The following is a 16,022-nucleotide window of genomic DNA, read 5'->3' as shown; positions in this document are numbered from 1 at the left end:
TGCTGCTTCTGGCTCTAAACTCCAGTGGAACATGATGGAATGAAATAAGCTTCTAGTCTCAGTTGCTCTTGCTCCTAGAAAGTATTTGTTTATCTAGAGCCAATCACTGCTCCCCTATCTATGTAATGACTTCCCCATAGCAGCCAGAGAGATTACCCACACCACTGATCACTATATTACTTCATAATGGCTGTTTATTTACTTTAGTGCAGCAGTAACATGCAGGGATAAAGCTTTTCACAGCTGGGCAAACTCACCATATTCCTTACGCAGGTGGTCTGGAATGTGGGGCTCATAACCTTCCTTCTCAGGGACCTCCACAAATTCATCTTCGTCATCATCGTCATCATCATCTGAGGCTTTCATCTACAGAGATTTTTTTTTTTTAAATGTGAAGACAGCTTTTCATTTCCCTTCACATTGCAAATATTTCACAGACATCGTGATAGCTCTACTCAGACTCTGTGACAAAAGTATTTCCCTAATTATGTATTTAATCTTCATCTAAGATCAGAACTTTGCTTAACATTTTATCTCTAAAGCCATCCTCTATCCTAAGGGCTTCTTTAAAGATTACAAAAGATGCCATTGGTTAAGTCTGAGAAAGCGTGAAGCTATAAATAAAACCAAAAAAATCTTAAAATAATGTCAAGATTTTGACTTAATGAGCAAATTACAGCCTTATCTCTTTCTCCTTTGGTTGATTTTACTCATTCAGCCGCAGCCAAATAGTCTGTGGCATGTTATGTAGTACTGAAAAGCTAAAGGGCTCATAAACAGAGCAGACAAACAGGACAGGAACGATAAACCAGTAGGCTAAAGTAGGAATATTCAGATCAAAGTAAGCCTATTCAGTACGAATATTCAGATCAAAGTAAGCCTATTCAGATGTGTCTGCATACAACAGTGTTTTACTGTGTTTCTTCACAGCAGCACTAAAAATACTTCGATGTATTCATTTCTTACCTAATTCATCAAAACCTAACCATTCATGCCAACAGACTGCACAAATTACTACCCAGAAGACCAGCAAAACAGGATTTTTCAACTGTGAACTTCATCTATATTACACTCCAAAATGGAATCCCTATGAGTACCTGAAATATAAAAACGCAGTTCTTACCAATTAACTGGGTCAATTAATAACCTAAGTGACCTCCCATATTTCATTTCAGCCAGCCACTACTGTACACGTGCCAGCAAGCCTCTACATTCTTTTCTAAGCTTGTTTCATACCTGGAAGTGAATTGTTTTTGCTATAGTACGCGTAAACTTAAAGAATCTGTACCACCCAAACATGGCCTGTACGATCACAACTACAAAACAGCAAACACCTACTACTCTAAAAGGCAGCAGTGCTGAAGGTTTATGCTCTGTTTTGTTTGTCCATCTCAGGAATCATTTAATTCTTAACAACAATACAATTAGCATATTACTGTATGTTTTCCGTGCACTTCTATAAGTCTATGAAACAATAAGGGCATATCAACTAAAAGCAACCTCACCACAGAGCTATTACTTTTTTTTTTCCCCAACTTCACTGCAATAGATAAGGAAAGGCATCATTTTTTGTATTTTCAGCTATGTTCTTTACTTCTCCTGCTGCACCTGACTTATGTTGATATTCATATCAACTGCTCATTGTACAAGCATGGGAGGATACTGCAGGTTTTGCCTGCAGCAGAATTTTCCCAATTTATTTCACGACTCTAATCGTGTGTCACAGCTGCACAGCTGAGTTCCTTTAAATCATACATATACTCTGAAGCCAAAAAAACCTAGAAACCAATCTTGGTATATTGAACATAGTTTAAAAAAATAAATAAATAACAAAACACCATTTCTTTTTGGTCAGTATTACTTGCAAGCTGAACTGAAACTCATTTCTAATAAGCAACATTAATTGATATTAATATACACTTGAACTTACACTGAACGGATGGCGCAAGTTGAAAGTATGATTCTTCCCTTCGTTTAAAATATGACTTTAGGAAAACAGTAGCTGCAAGTTAAATTATATATATTTTCTTTCTTGAAGAACTGAGTAGATTTACTAGTGCGTCCTTGCAAGAGAATACCTAATTAGTCTTTATTTTAAAATTAAGTCCTAGCATAACCATGTTTGGAAGTATCCTGCCTTCAGGCCCCAACCAGCATGGCCAAGACAGATGCAAGCTAAACCTGACCTCTACAGCAGAAATCAAAATAGAGTTCTAATGAAAAGTCAAATACTCTACCACTAAAACTTGCGAAGGCACTAGATGTGAAAGAAGAGTATTTGTGTTAAACTGCAACCTTTAGAAGACCTTCCCAATGGCCTTTAGAAAGAAAAACACCATAAAGTTTTTTATTCTGTACAATAGGAGAGGGCTGGAGACTGAAGAAAAGTTTATTTGTATTTTGATTTCAAAATTCTGCTGGTGTTGTCATCCCCTTTTTATCTGTCAGGAGCAACTGAATTAAGTTTGGAAATAACAGACGTTCCTATTTCTCCAGCTAGGAGAAGGGCAACACCATGTTTTCCATACTCTGGTTCCATTTCTCATTTAGCTACCCAAAAAGACTACACCAAGCTAAAACTTGCCATCGATGATCTTAGTCTACAGCTTTGTTCCATAACATAAAAGCAGACTAACTTTCACATTATAAAACAGGGTAAGTACAGCATATTTCTATAGTATTTACTCAGTAGTCTGTTCACAAATAAACCGCAACAAGTTTAAGGAATTGAGGAATAATGTCACACTAGTAAGAAAACTCAGTTCAGACCGATCATTTAACTTAAGTCTCCAAATAATACCTAAGGTATCAGTGGGTATACTACAAACACTCATGTGCATGACAATCTGAGAAGTCTACAAAGAATGCAGATTACTTCTTTAGCTGAAATTTCCTCTCGTTTTTTTCACATGCCACTGGAGGCACATGGCCCTCTGTATATTAATATACTAAAATTAAGCAGGCCTCAACATGAAAACTGAAGCAGAAGCAACTTTACTGTATTACCTGCATGGTCTGAAACTTTAAAGCACGTGCCCAGCCTGACGGAGAAAAGGCATAATCAGATGCAAATTCACTTTGTTTAGGTACAATCCATGAACTGTGCATTCAAGTAGTATAGAAAACATTAATCATAGGAAACTGTAATTTTTGTTATCAGTCTAACACTAATCAAAAGGGAAACCTGTCACTACCGCTGACCTGTGAAACGTCCCAATTATACTCTTCGGAAATGACAGGAGCACTTAACTTCCTCACTGAGTAAATGACGACGATCAATCAAGTTTGAATAACAATGAGCCACGGAGCTGAAAATTATTTTTTGTATAGAATCTACCCAGGAATTTATGAAAGGTGAAAAGCAACCCAAGGTTTTAGGGGCATTATGGCTTTCAGCGAGTGCACTGCATATCAAACACTAAACAGAATTTATGTGTTTTAATTTTCTAAAAGGTAGATGTGGACTTGGTGCTACAATGCATAACATATAATGCCAGATTTTAAATATGGGGGTCATTTTCATAAAATATTATGCTTATTGTTCACACCCTTGAATTTCACTGGGGTCTTCTATTAAATTTAGATTTCCTGTAAAAAAAATAAATTAACTGCTTAGCTAACTATCGGGAATTAAGCCCCCCTCTTTTTCTTCAAATAGACATAAATCTTTATTTCGATAACACCTTTAACAAGACAAATAAGTTATCTTCTTGCTCTCAAATACGAAGATCACCACTGGTAGAAATTCAAGAAGTTGCACAGTAGCAGTGGCTAGCTATATCTCAATTTATTTCACTCCAGTGAAATAAAACACTTTATAAGAGCCATCCAATTTATGTTGTTTTGTTCAATTCCCTTTCCTCAGAAAGGAGGAGAGCTTATGGGCAACATTATTAGACAGAAAAGTGTGTTTTTTTTTTTTCTCCAATTCCACTTTTCAAACATATAGAAAGTTCCAAAGCAAACTCTAGAGATGTCATATAAAAGTTCACCTGTTATTTACTTTTCCACTACAGGTAAACTTTTTTAGTAATTAAAAAAAAAAAAAACACAAAACTATCAACAGTTACTCAGAAGAAGAAATAAACGTTTAAGACCATATTTTTAGTGGCAGAATTAGTAAATTGCAATCAATACGAGGAAAGTCACCAACACAGCTTGGCAGTCTTAGAGAAACATTAACTACTTTCTCTCTCCCACCAGAGGATGGTCATCCAAAGGAAGACCAAACAGAGCCCCAGACACCCAAGGCTACCTGCACCACCACTGCTCATCAAGTCCGATGCAAAGGGGAAGTTTCCTGGTTCATTATTAATCTGCTCTACGACAACAGTGACATTCACTTGTAACTAAATGAATCATGCTTCCACAAAAATGTGGTTTTTTTTTTTGTTTGTTTGCTTGTTTTTCCTTCAAGTGGTAGCATTCCTGACTAGGTATCTCACTGTCGAAAGAAACAGGATTTAGCTAGACAAGTTCCAGATTTTTGGGCTATACTTATTTGCAGATAAGAATACTGAAGAAAAAAAATATAATTACAGAAAACACACATGCATTGTTTTCATTGTAATCAGTTACAATGTCTCCTCAATTCTCCTAACTTTCATTAAAACCTTAAAATAGTGCTGACTTCTCTGGCTAGACAAGTGCAATCAAACCATTTGCTCCCTAACTCATTAAAAAAACTTGAAAATCAACAGATGTTTCCTTCCCAATCTACGTCTTAAAAAAAGAATAATACTGAAAACAGATATGGGATGCCAGTAGAAATGCAATTGTATCTTCTGCTTTGGAGTCATCACTCCAAGAGCCTCCAGCTGTCAGCGTAGCTCAGTGCGACGGCAGATCCAGTTAAATGCCTTGCTCATCCATCCCATTTTGTAATAAATACAAATAAAAATAAATAAATAAATAAATAAACCTCCACCCACGATACAACACTTTGGAAGATGTAAAGGAAAGCCTTTGGTCCTCTTCCCAGTCTCATACAAATTGACTACTACATTCTGTTAAGAGGATTTAAAAACCTGAGCTTCTGCAATCATAATTAAAGCAAGCAATAAAATGGCTGAAACATACAATGCAATCAGTTTATAGTACTAGATGTACAGCATTCACTAATTATTTCAGAAAAAGAAGAAAAAGATAGTGTACGAAGAAGTCATATCTACTTACTAAAACACCACTTGCAAACTACAGCTGGGACCATTAAATAAATTTTGCATGGTCTAATTAACTTGGTTTGCAATCTCAATTACTTCTCACCCAAGAAATCACTTTTGTTCAGTTTTATGCGTCTGTTTCCCTTTCTTAAAAAAAATGATGTAAGGCATCTTCAGACAAGTGAACTCTAAACTTCATTTGTCTTTCACCAGGCTTGATGGCTATGCATTTAAAAACCCATTCTATCTTATAAACTAAAAATTAAATGTACTCAGCTGTGATGGTCGTCATTGCATCTGCTATTTATATGCTAATACCCTCACTGGAAGATCTTGCAAATTATTCCACCATGCCAATATCTCATGTGCACCTACTCAAAGCCAACTAAATATTTTTCTAGAGGCAGAAGATTTCTGGTTAGGGAACCAGAATATTTATCACCATAGAACCCAGCTAAAGGGGCAACCTTAAGTGAATACATTTTTTATTCAGCCACAACACTGAACACAGTTCAGTCATCCTCAATGAAATTTGGGAATGCTCTATGCAGTCAAACACTGACTGGGGAAAAAGAATTTCTTCAGTACCGGTAATAGAAACTGAATAGTCAAACAATGTATCTTACAGGGAAGGATTTCAAAGGTCCTCCTTTTCTTTCCTTTTATATTATCCAACACAGGGTGAGAAGTAAATAAATGCTGGCACCTTGACAGATTTCAGACCTGTGCTACAGTTTTCCTCAATGCAATACAAAAAAAACAAACTACTAGGAGAGCTACATGTATAGGGACCTCCCACACACATTCCCTCCCCTCTTCTTCATGATTTGAGCATAAATTCAAACTTAGATGACCACAAATTAGATATGTGGTCCAGGCAAACCCCATTTTATGTTTACCAGTAAAAGTATCACAGTTCGTTCTGTTTATATTTGCTCAGCAGCACATAGGCTGCTAGGACAATCTGACTTTTATTGGGGAGTGCACTTTTCACACTACTTCTTAATTTCCAGAAGTTAGCAGAAAGGCTTATAGGGCTTCTGCTGGACAAGTCAGAGTAAGTACAACGCTGATAAACCAGCATACCTTGCTGCAAATTGCTTTAGCAATAAAAAAATATCCAACTATTGTCACAGTCCTACAGATGCGAGCTTGAGGTCACTCAAGACTTGTGTCAAACCCTTCTCCTTTCTGGCCGGTGGTAAACAGAGCTTGGACACAGCCCTTGGAAGGACAACAGCAGTGAGGCACATTGCTCAAAACCTGTATCACTGTGTTACTAGCTACTGTGTCTCTGAACCTGAACAGGTAAGTAAGCTTTGGAAGGATTTTAACACAGGGCAGCAAAAATTGACTCAAAAAAAGACCAGAAGGTCTCAAGGCACAAGGGTTTTAAAAACCTGTTTTGAAATCAATCATTTAAAATGAATCATCGCTCGAAAGAAACGACTATGTCCAGTAACATGTGCATTTACAGTTTCATAAAGAATAAATGAAGTTACTCTGGAAAATGGGTGCATTTAAAAGCGTTATCTCAAGAAGATATTGCAAAGCAAGGTTAGTACTTCTTTAGCAGTAACCACTTTAGATGCATCCTCAGATGTACATTGTGCCCTACTGCTTGGGCTCCTATCAACCACCACAGAATCACAGAATCATCTAGGTTGGAAGAGACCTCCACGATCACTTAGTCCAACCTCTGACCTAACACTAACAAGTCCTCCACTAAACCATATCACTAAGCTCTACATCTAAACGTCTTTTAAAGACCTCCAGGGATGGTGACTCAACCACTTCCCCGGGCAGCCCATTCCAATGCCTAACAACCCTTTCAGTAAAGAAGTTCTTCCTAACATCCAACCTAAACCTCCCCTGGCGCAACTTTAGCCCATTCCCCCTCGTCCTGTCACCAGGCACGTGGGAGAATAGACCAACCACCAAAACCAGCAGTAGTCAGTTGCACAAATATCCTTAAGCCTTAAGAAAGTATATCAGAACAGCAAAGAACTCTTGCATAATCCCAGCTTTTCATAGAAGAAATACCATGTTCAGGGGTACCAAAGATCCCCAAGTCTAACAACACATTTCTTTTCCACAAGAGCTAAAACAGAAGTCTGCTACCTTTCATTATTAAAGCTAATAAAGTTCTCCAATGTAAAAAGTCTCCTAAAATTTTCTGCTGACCACCTACACTTGATACCTATATTTAACATGTAGCACCAAAAGTGACTGTAGAGTGCATTAATCCCTTGAATGTTTTTGTGTAATACATATTTAAAAAATTTACACCTCTTTTCGATGTAAAGGAATGTACCTCTCAGACATGGTTACTGTACACACCTCAGGCACAACATCTTGCACAATTATATACATACATATATATATATATATAAAAACAGTACAGCATTTTCTGCTGCTTTTTTCATCCAGTTTATTATTCACACTGGTAGATGAGCTAATCATATCTCACTCCATCAATTTCCAAGTCCTCTGACTAAATAAAGATTGAATTTCATAATCAGATGTGCATTACCTGAGCGTATTCAGTTATTCAAAGAGACAGCCCCACTGCTGGGCTTACTGCTTGTACAGAAATCTTTTTTCTGGATTAGGTTCCAGCAAGTTCAGGTCCCTGCAGCAATAGGAGCTCTGGTGCTGGTGCAAGGGAGGCACTGGGAACCACCACGGGAGGAAACAGAGACAGGACTGCCTCTTCTGATTGCTGCTCACCAACTTTAAGCCAACCCCAAAATCACAACCAAAATATATAAGCTGCTTCCCTGTTCAGCTCCCACAAGTAGTACAACAGCAACCTGTACAAAAAAAAACCAACTACCCGCCAAGAAGTGGATTTGGTAACTGCATAACACACTAAGAAATACCTGGTAGAATTTCATTTTTAATGTTCTGAGAATTATGGAACGGATGAAATAATTTTAAAAGGGGCAAGCATAAAATAGCATTGCTCATTCCTGTGCCTGGAAAAAAACAAACTTGGTTTATTCTTAACTCATGGGTTATAATGAGTAAAGAATCCCTGTAAAATGCCTACAATCTCTTATTTGTCTTAACATAAGGGGAAAGGTTTGCAGGTTTGAAGACTGAGGTGTGATGAAGCCAGCAAAGCTAGAGAATGAAGAAGCCAACTGACAGGAAATCCTGTTTAGAGTCCACGCTCAGACAGGAACATACCAGAGCAGCAATCCTGAGATGTTTTCCATTCCTAAAAGCAGTAGGAAAACCCTCATTTTTGTCACCAAGTAAGAAAGCAGCTGTCATCGAGCCACTGTCACAGTTCCAGTGTTACCTTCAACAGCCCATATGCTTCAGCTCCCTCTCCCTTCGTCTCCTTTCCTGACCAGGTATTTTTCTCTCTGGGCTGTTCCCTGCACGCAGGCCTAGCTGAAATTGTTCCAAGCTATTGGTTAACGCTGCAGTGGCCATTTCCATTCCTGAACCAAAAAGTTGTTGTATAGTCTGATAACTCAAAGGGAAACTAAATACTTGTTTCTTTTCCCCTCTACAGAGGAGCCTTTAGGTTTTCCGGTGCTTTTCAGTTAGTCCAAGTTATTTTTGAGGTGATGAACAGTATTTCCATAAGCCCCTTGAAATATTTTAGGTAGTGTTTTGAATTACTGAATTCCTTTGTGGCTCAGAGGCTTATACATGATTACAGCCAAGTTTTAGAGATGAAGAAAAAAAACTCATCACTAGTCATCATCTTTATGAAATTTTAAGAAATGTGATTTTCATCACAAATGTGATATAACAAGATTCCCATTAGCACTCATTCGTGCACTTGTTCACCACTGCATTTGACGGATTACCACCATCACTCAGACGGGATCAAACTCATGCTACTAAACATCTGTATCAACCCCCAGCGTCTATATCCTGACGTTGTATAGTTTGAACTCACATACACCATAAAATCAGTAACTAAACTGAAGTTTACTTCAATGATCTTATTTATGAATGAATCTGAACTACGTATTTGTTAAAAGTTGTTTCAGATGTTGTATTTTTAATAGACAAATATATGCCTCAGTTAAATAAACTAGTTTGCTGACTTGCTGCCTGCAATAGATTATCCTATGCAAGACACAGATAACCTTACTTATATCCCTGATGGTAGATTTTAGGCACAAAGATGTCATTGATGTGAACGTATTTACTTTAATATTACTGCACGTACTAAATTTAAATGAATTACTGTAATAAATACACTTGGTAATGTTCCAAACCTGACTTTTTTTTCCATTTTTTTTTTTAAATAAACACAATTAGCTATGTACTTTTTCTGAACTTCACATGTATATTCTACCCACCTCAATGTACAGTTTCTCCTTGTAAGGTACAATGGATGAAAGGCAAGAATCAAATTTATATCCACTACCTGCAGAACAGACATTGCTCGGCATTCAAAGATGAATCAAGGGAGATGACCCTTCGGCCTGGAAAACTTAAACACTTAACATAAGGGTTAACGTGATGATACAGACATCCTACTTTATTTTACACTCTATTAGAAGAGCTCCAAATTGCATTGTGCGACCTGCGAATCAGATAGGGATCAGAGGTCGTCACAGTGACAACTTTAAGAATTCATGACTAGATCTGCATAACAAGATATTTTTAATAACTTCGTAACAGCAGCAGGCTGCATAGCTAGTGCGAAGCATAAAATACACCACGGCAGCATCCAGTTCTGGAAAAGTAGATCAAAACAACGCAAAATATCACACTAGCTGATTAAACACTTGAAGAAGGAAGTAATATTTTGAGAATTAATTTTATAGTGTTTGGTTTTATGTCAGCCTTATTTCCCAGCAAGGCTTAGAAAAATAGAAAAGCTCTTTTATCTAAAAAGGGATTAAAAAAGATGTTTCATATATATAAATAGTTATCATATGAGTGTGAAAATGGGGGATAAGGGAAGAGGAATTCTAAGCAAACACTCCATCTGCATGATCTACCCAATATTTTGTGTTTACTTTTACAGTCATGGTTGACCTGACTTTTTAGATAAATATTATCTAGACAAAAAAAAAATTAAAATGTTGCCTGGGGTACTATTTTGACCCCTCAAATATTATTAAACTTTATTCTGAATACATTACATGCTAAAATGTATATAAACTGATTCAAGTATGATACTGATATATAATCTTTAGGTGTATACTGTATATATTCTTTAGGGGTGATGCTGATCTAATTATCAAATATTCCAAGACTTCTCTGAAGCTTTAGAAAACTTACAAACAATCAAATTACTATTTAATCTCAACATTAAACACTTCTGGTTTTCAAAGCACAACTTTGCCAGGGTTTTTGTTTGTGCGCAATTTAAAGGTATCAACTGGGGGAAAGATTTCTTTTACGAAGTGTCTCTCTTGCTCCTTGGGCTATGTTCTAGCAGATGTGGATAAAGGCATGGTGAGGGATCACTATGGAAAATGACTTACCCCTCAGAATCAACTTCTCTAAAATGAAGAGAAGAGGGAAAAAAAAGTGAGAATGTGAGCACAAGAAGCTGTTACACAGTGCAGAAAGCTGGCAGCTGGACCTTACTCTCTATGGCTAAAGGATGATGCAGAAAGGGAAAACAATACAGCCCTTGCTTTTGATCCAAAACTCAAGTGTGCTTTTTTTTTTTTTTAGTAAAAAAAAAAAAAAAAGAAGGCATTCACCTAACTAAATGAGAGACTTAAAACAGAGCTGGTTATAAAGCCACAAAATGATTAGGTAGAAATAACTCATTAGCATTGATAAAATGTCAAGCTGTAGTTAAAGATATGGGAAAAAAAGAAATCAGCAAACAGTCTAGCAGCCAAGAAACTGGTAGAGCTTTTGGCTTAATTTATTACATAGTAAAATTTCAATCTCCTTATGTATTGAAATATTTTAAGACTAAATTATGACCATCAAATATTTAGCTTGTAAACATCATTTACAACATTTTTCTGATATTGTTCTTCCAGAAAAAATCTGAGTTGTATTACAGCACGGTTTGGGGCTCAGATCAGGTTCTGGACTATACACGGAGAGCCTCCTCCGAATCTAATTATTAATGACATTATTGAATCCAGCCAGATGTTTCACATGGATAAAATTAAGTACATGTATAAATCAAGATCCAAGTGCACACTTAGATTTGACAGATGATAAGGAAAGGTGAAACAAAAAGTAATGAAGACAGTTAATGAAAAACTATATTTTCCTGGTTGTTAGTATAACTTGAAATTAAAAATGAAAAATGGAATAGACCTGTTAAATTATCACTCTGCTAATGACAAATAAGCAGGGTGTTTCTCACATCATATTGCTTACTAGCTTCTGTCTGGTCACATTTTAGTCAGCCTAAGTATTACATTTTTTACTGCTCCCCAAAGGTAACTACATAAGAGATAAATGTACCCTCAGTGTACAAAATATAGCCAACGAGCTACATTTCTATTAATAGTGTGAGAACTTCAAGTATTAATCCAAATGGGTAACCCTTTATGTAAGTGATGTAAATTAAAGGTAGTGTGCATGATTTAAAATACAATACAGATCTGTGCTGTAAATATCTTTTAAAATTGCAAGAGCATTTGCATCTAATCAGCTGCAAATCAGACATTAAAGAAGAAGAATTTTAAATATAGTATTTTAAAAAAAGGGGGAAAACATTACCAAATAAAATAATTCCTAACCACGAAAGATATTTTTAAATGAGCATTCCAGCCTTAAGCAAGTTTTTCCTACAAAAGGAAAACCTTGGGAAATAGGAATTTCTATTAAAACACCAATCTCAGCCAATAATTACAATTGTTCTCCTACAATAACTCATTTCAGTAGAGTCAAGAACTAACGCAAAGTATCTCTAGCATACTGCTGTTGTACTAAGTTTACCTGGAAACACAGACTGAGACGATGGCTGGCTTTGGATAAAGGTGGTGTAGAGAAAAATGTCGAGCATGCAGTATGCACTCCCTCTACTGGACACTGAGATTATCCTGAACAGGCACTGAGAGAAAGGAAAGGACATGTCCAGGCACCCAGGTATCGTGAAATAAAATCCTGTCATAGCGTCCGTACTCTTCCCTCAGATTCAGCTACAACTCAGATTCACAGAAAAAAAACAGATTTCAAAACTCTTGTTTATATTTCAAAACACATTCCCTAACAGAAGCTAACACCTGATTCACTCCCCAAACAAACACTTAACTACGGTGAACTTGTGTAAGCACACAAAAACTCACGTGCCTCTGACCAGTACATGAGGACTGCCACTGTCTGTCCATCTCCCATCCCTATGAAAAATAACTCTGGCAGAAAAGTGCTGATGACTTCTGATCTGCTGGGGGAGCAGAAGGAATGCATAGTTTGGGCAGCTGGGATGTATTAACATTTATAAAAGCTGTTGCAAAAGATTTGTTTTTAGATAGTCAAAAGCTAACCTTTGTCAGTCTTTTCCCTCCCACAGCTCCTGAGAGGTACAAGCAGAGGGGTCTCACAGCTTACTCGGTTGTCAGGGTCTAAATGTTCCATAGGAATGACAGCTCTCCCTATCATTAAGGCTTTCTGATGGTTTGAGCTCTTCATTGTGGAGGCAAAAAGAAAGAGGCGGTTATATAGCATGTCACTATAATCCATTGCAAGTCCAAGTGTTTCACTGCATAAAGTTCTGTGCCCTCCTTCAAGTGAGTTTGTGTAAGAGAACTTCCATAAACTTACAGAAAGTTTTCGCAGAGATTGCAAAGCAGCGGGGCTTCACGTTTTTCAGTAGAGATAAAGGCAATCTCTCGCTAAAACCCTCCCTTCATCAGTTTTCTTGATCTCAGTTTGAGGGTGGGAAAAGCCTTCCTCCCCACACATCCAAACAGAACCCTAAGAAGACATTCTAGCTCAAGTGGGGACAGAACAGAAAGAAAGCAGAGAACAAATGAGATGAAAAAGGCATTAATTAGAGACCAGAGAAACACAGAGACTGAGCACAAAATAAAACCAGAAAGTGAGGAGAGTGGACAAGCCCAGGTCCCCCACCAAATTTCCAAATCCCTACTGCTGTATTTTATATTTGCTGATAAAATAAAACCGCATTCTCCCTGAAGGTAATGTGGTACAGTGCAATAATTACACTCCAAGAAATGAGCAAGTACACAAACAATTCACCTTTATGCTCTCCACCTGACAACACACGTACTTCAGACTGTGATCATTAGTTGCCAGGAAAACTGCTATCACATCAAAATGTAGAGTTATCACAGACCAACTACAAACCAGACGATTTACAGGGGTCCCTCTGTGCTCAGACACTTCATTTGCTCACTCTCTCCGCTCACAAAACGTTCCCTTCGTTTCTAGACGTGCTCATCTCTACACACACACGCAGGTCAACAGCGCCCACTGACTCCACATGCTAACAAATGACATTTGTAATGCACTGAGCTCTGTTGGGCTGGGATGGCTCTGAGCCAGTGCTCGAAAGGACAGACTATCAGTACTTCTTTTGGATCGAAAAATACAGAATATAGCAAAACTCTGGCATGGCAAGAACTACAGTTCTGGCAGCACAAGGATACGAAGACTGAAGAAGCAACACATGATGCAAGCAGCAATGCTGAATTGAAAACGAGCTGAGTGTAACGTTTCATATGCTGACGTAAATATTTGACAGATTGGGATCTAATAATCACAGTCTAAGAGATGCTGTCGTTTATTTTGCTCTATCAGATTCTCATTTTACCGTGTTTTTAAGTTTCAACCAAGTCGTCTGACACATTATTAAAAGATAATTTAAACAGCCTCTTTCTGCAGCACAGAGCTGCATATGGTCAGGTTATAAATTAAAATAACTCAGCACTAAAAACAAATTTGGGTATTTTCTACTGGGAAAAAAAAAGAACAACAACTACATATAGTATTCATTGCATGAGTTAAAACCTCAAAATGCATTGCTTCATTTTGAATGTATTCTGTGAGAGCATTGCTAGATATTTTCCTTTTTTTTTCCTCCTTTGGAATGGTGGAATTTATTAGCCTTCACCCTTCCATACATAGCATTGATCAGTCTCCAGAAGTGGTAACAATACCACTTTAAACACATACACATGCACGCACGCACGCACACACACACACAAAAATCAAGGCTTGAATGTCCTTTATATCTTGCAAGAAATATAGCAACCAATATTCCATGCAGAGGTACAGCAAATGAAGGCCTGTCAAGCAAATGGCAGGAATGACAGCAGATGTCTGGATTCCTTCATAGCTGGTTGCATAAAGGTAGCACGCATATTTCACTGGGGGGAAAAAAAGCCTCTGACAAGACAGTCTAACAGTACTTTTTATTCATAGTTGGCATTTTTGACTGGTGTGGTACATCAGTAGGTATTAAGATGATGAGCCAAATTAATCTTGATAAAGCTTCATTTGCACAAGGAAAGCAAAGCCAAAACACTCAGTCATGGCTAAACCGGGCTACCACAGCTTAATCCAAGGTGTAACATCTGGATCAAGGTTCTTACAGTCCAGACTTTACTCTGCACCTGACCCAAAACACTTATTTTCATGTCAAACTATACAGTAATTCTGTCTGGTTGCAACCAGCAGAAACGAGCATTATGCAGCTCTGCTACTTTAGATACTCCAACAAGCCACAGACTTCTTTTTGGATTTGAATAAAGCATTTCATCTTTCAGCCTCCCTTTATTCATGAGGTTTACCTGTTTCACAAAAAGCTGTCATAGGGAGCTAATCTTTGTGCAGTATTTTGACACTTCAAAGCGTTAAATACCGACTACTTCTTTTGAAGATGTCCTCAGTCATATTACCTGCCACTGTAGTAAGTAAATGCTACAAAGCAGAGACACTATTTTCCTAAATTCAGAGACACTAGCATGGTTTTGCATGTTGTGAAAGAGTGAGAGCTATAGAGTGTTACTGAGAAATACATAGCTGCACAAATGAAGCTGAGGACATAACGTTGAAGAAATGAAGAAATTAAGTATATGAAATCTGAACTTAACCATCTCCCTGCCCAAAAAACCAACAGCGCTGTCTCACATGGTTTTGTCTAATAACCTACCCCCTGACATATACAGGGAAGTTGCACTGAACACTTGCTGAGTGAAGCTATGACCACCTGAATAAGTAAATCCATTAAACTTGTGTTTATTGTTTAAAGTTCGCCACACTGAGGTTTAAGTGCATTTTTTGTATACAACCTAAACATTACTAATGGTCCTCTTCAGTAACACAGAATTTTTGAAAACTCACCACATTTCTCTCCTTAAAGCAAATGTTCATTTCCTTGTATTTCTTCAAAGCAGTCTCCAGTTTATTTTTCAGATCAATGGCACATCTCAGCCGATCATCATTTATTCCTGCTCTGGTAAATAACTGCAAAGCAAAAAAATCTACATTGTTATTCTTTTTTTCTAGACACCTGAGACAAATATTATTTGGTTTTCCTGCATCTTTAACGAAACAACATTGTCACAAATTGCTTTATTTTACAAGTAGCAATTACTGAATGCACTGCTTTTCCCATCTAGAATATGAAAGCTAACAGCAACTACTAAAGACAAATAAAGAATGAAAAACTGCTATAAACACCTCCTGAGAATGGCCTTCAGTGGGCCAAATTCCATGCATGAAGCTCCTGAGCAATAATATCAATAGCCAGAAAGGACATTGTATTTTTCTGATACTGACATGTTTCACAAAAACATTTTTCAAAGAAGCTGTATTTTCTGAAATGTCTTTTTTTTTTTTTGTAATTTAAACGTAGCATACCTAATGATGAGAGCTGAGCCATGAAACAAGTTATATAGCTCCTATAGTCTCCTTCTGTCCACCCCTACTGAAACAGCA

At 37.3% G+C, this 16,022-nt stretch overlaps 1 protein-coding gene across 1 annotated transcript in view; it reads right to left on the bottom strand.

Moving 5' to 3' along the window:
- The window catches only part of UVSSA (UV stimulated scaffold protein A), a 54,694-nt gene that overhangs the window by 30,354 nt on the left and 8,318 nt on the right, over positions 1–16,022 (bottom strand). The window contains exons 6-7 of the mRNA XM_048081466.2: positions 15,426–15,548; positions 258–366 (exon numbers count right to left, since the gene is read on the bottom strand). Coding sequence (XP_047937423.2) covers positions 258–366; positions 15,426–15,548 — 232 coding nt within the window. The remainder of the gene's footprint in view (positions 1–257; positions 367–15,425; positions 15,549–16,022) is intronic.

Source organism: Anser cygnoides, chromosome 4, assembly GCF_040182565.1.
Source record: "Anser cygnoides isolate HZ-2024a breed goose chromosome 4, Taihu_goose_T2T_genome, whole genome shotgun sequence".
In the NCBI taxonomy this organism is placed as follows: Eukaryota; Metazoa; Chordata; class Aves; order Anseriformes; family Anatidae; genus Anser; species Anser cygnoides.
Note: the sequence above shows the minus strand (reverse complement) of the source record. Positions and strands in the feature narration are given on the sequence as shown.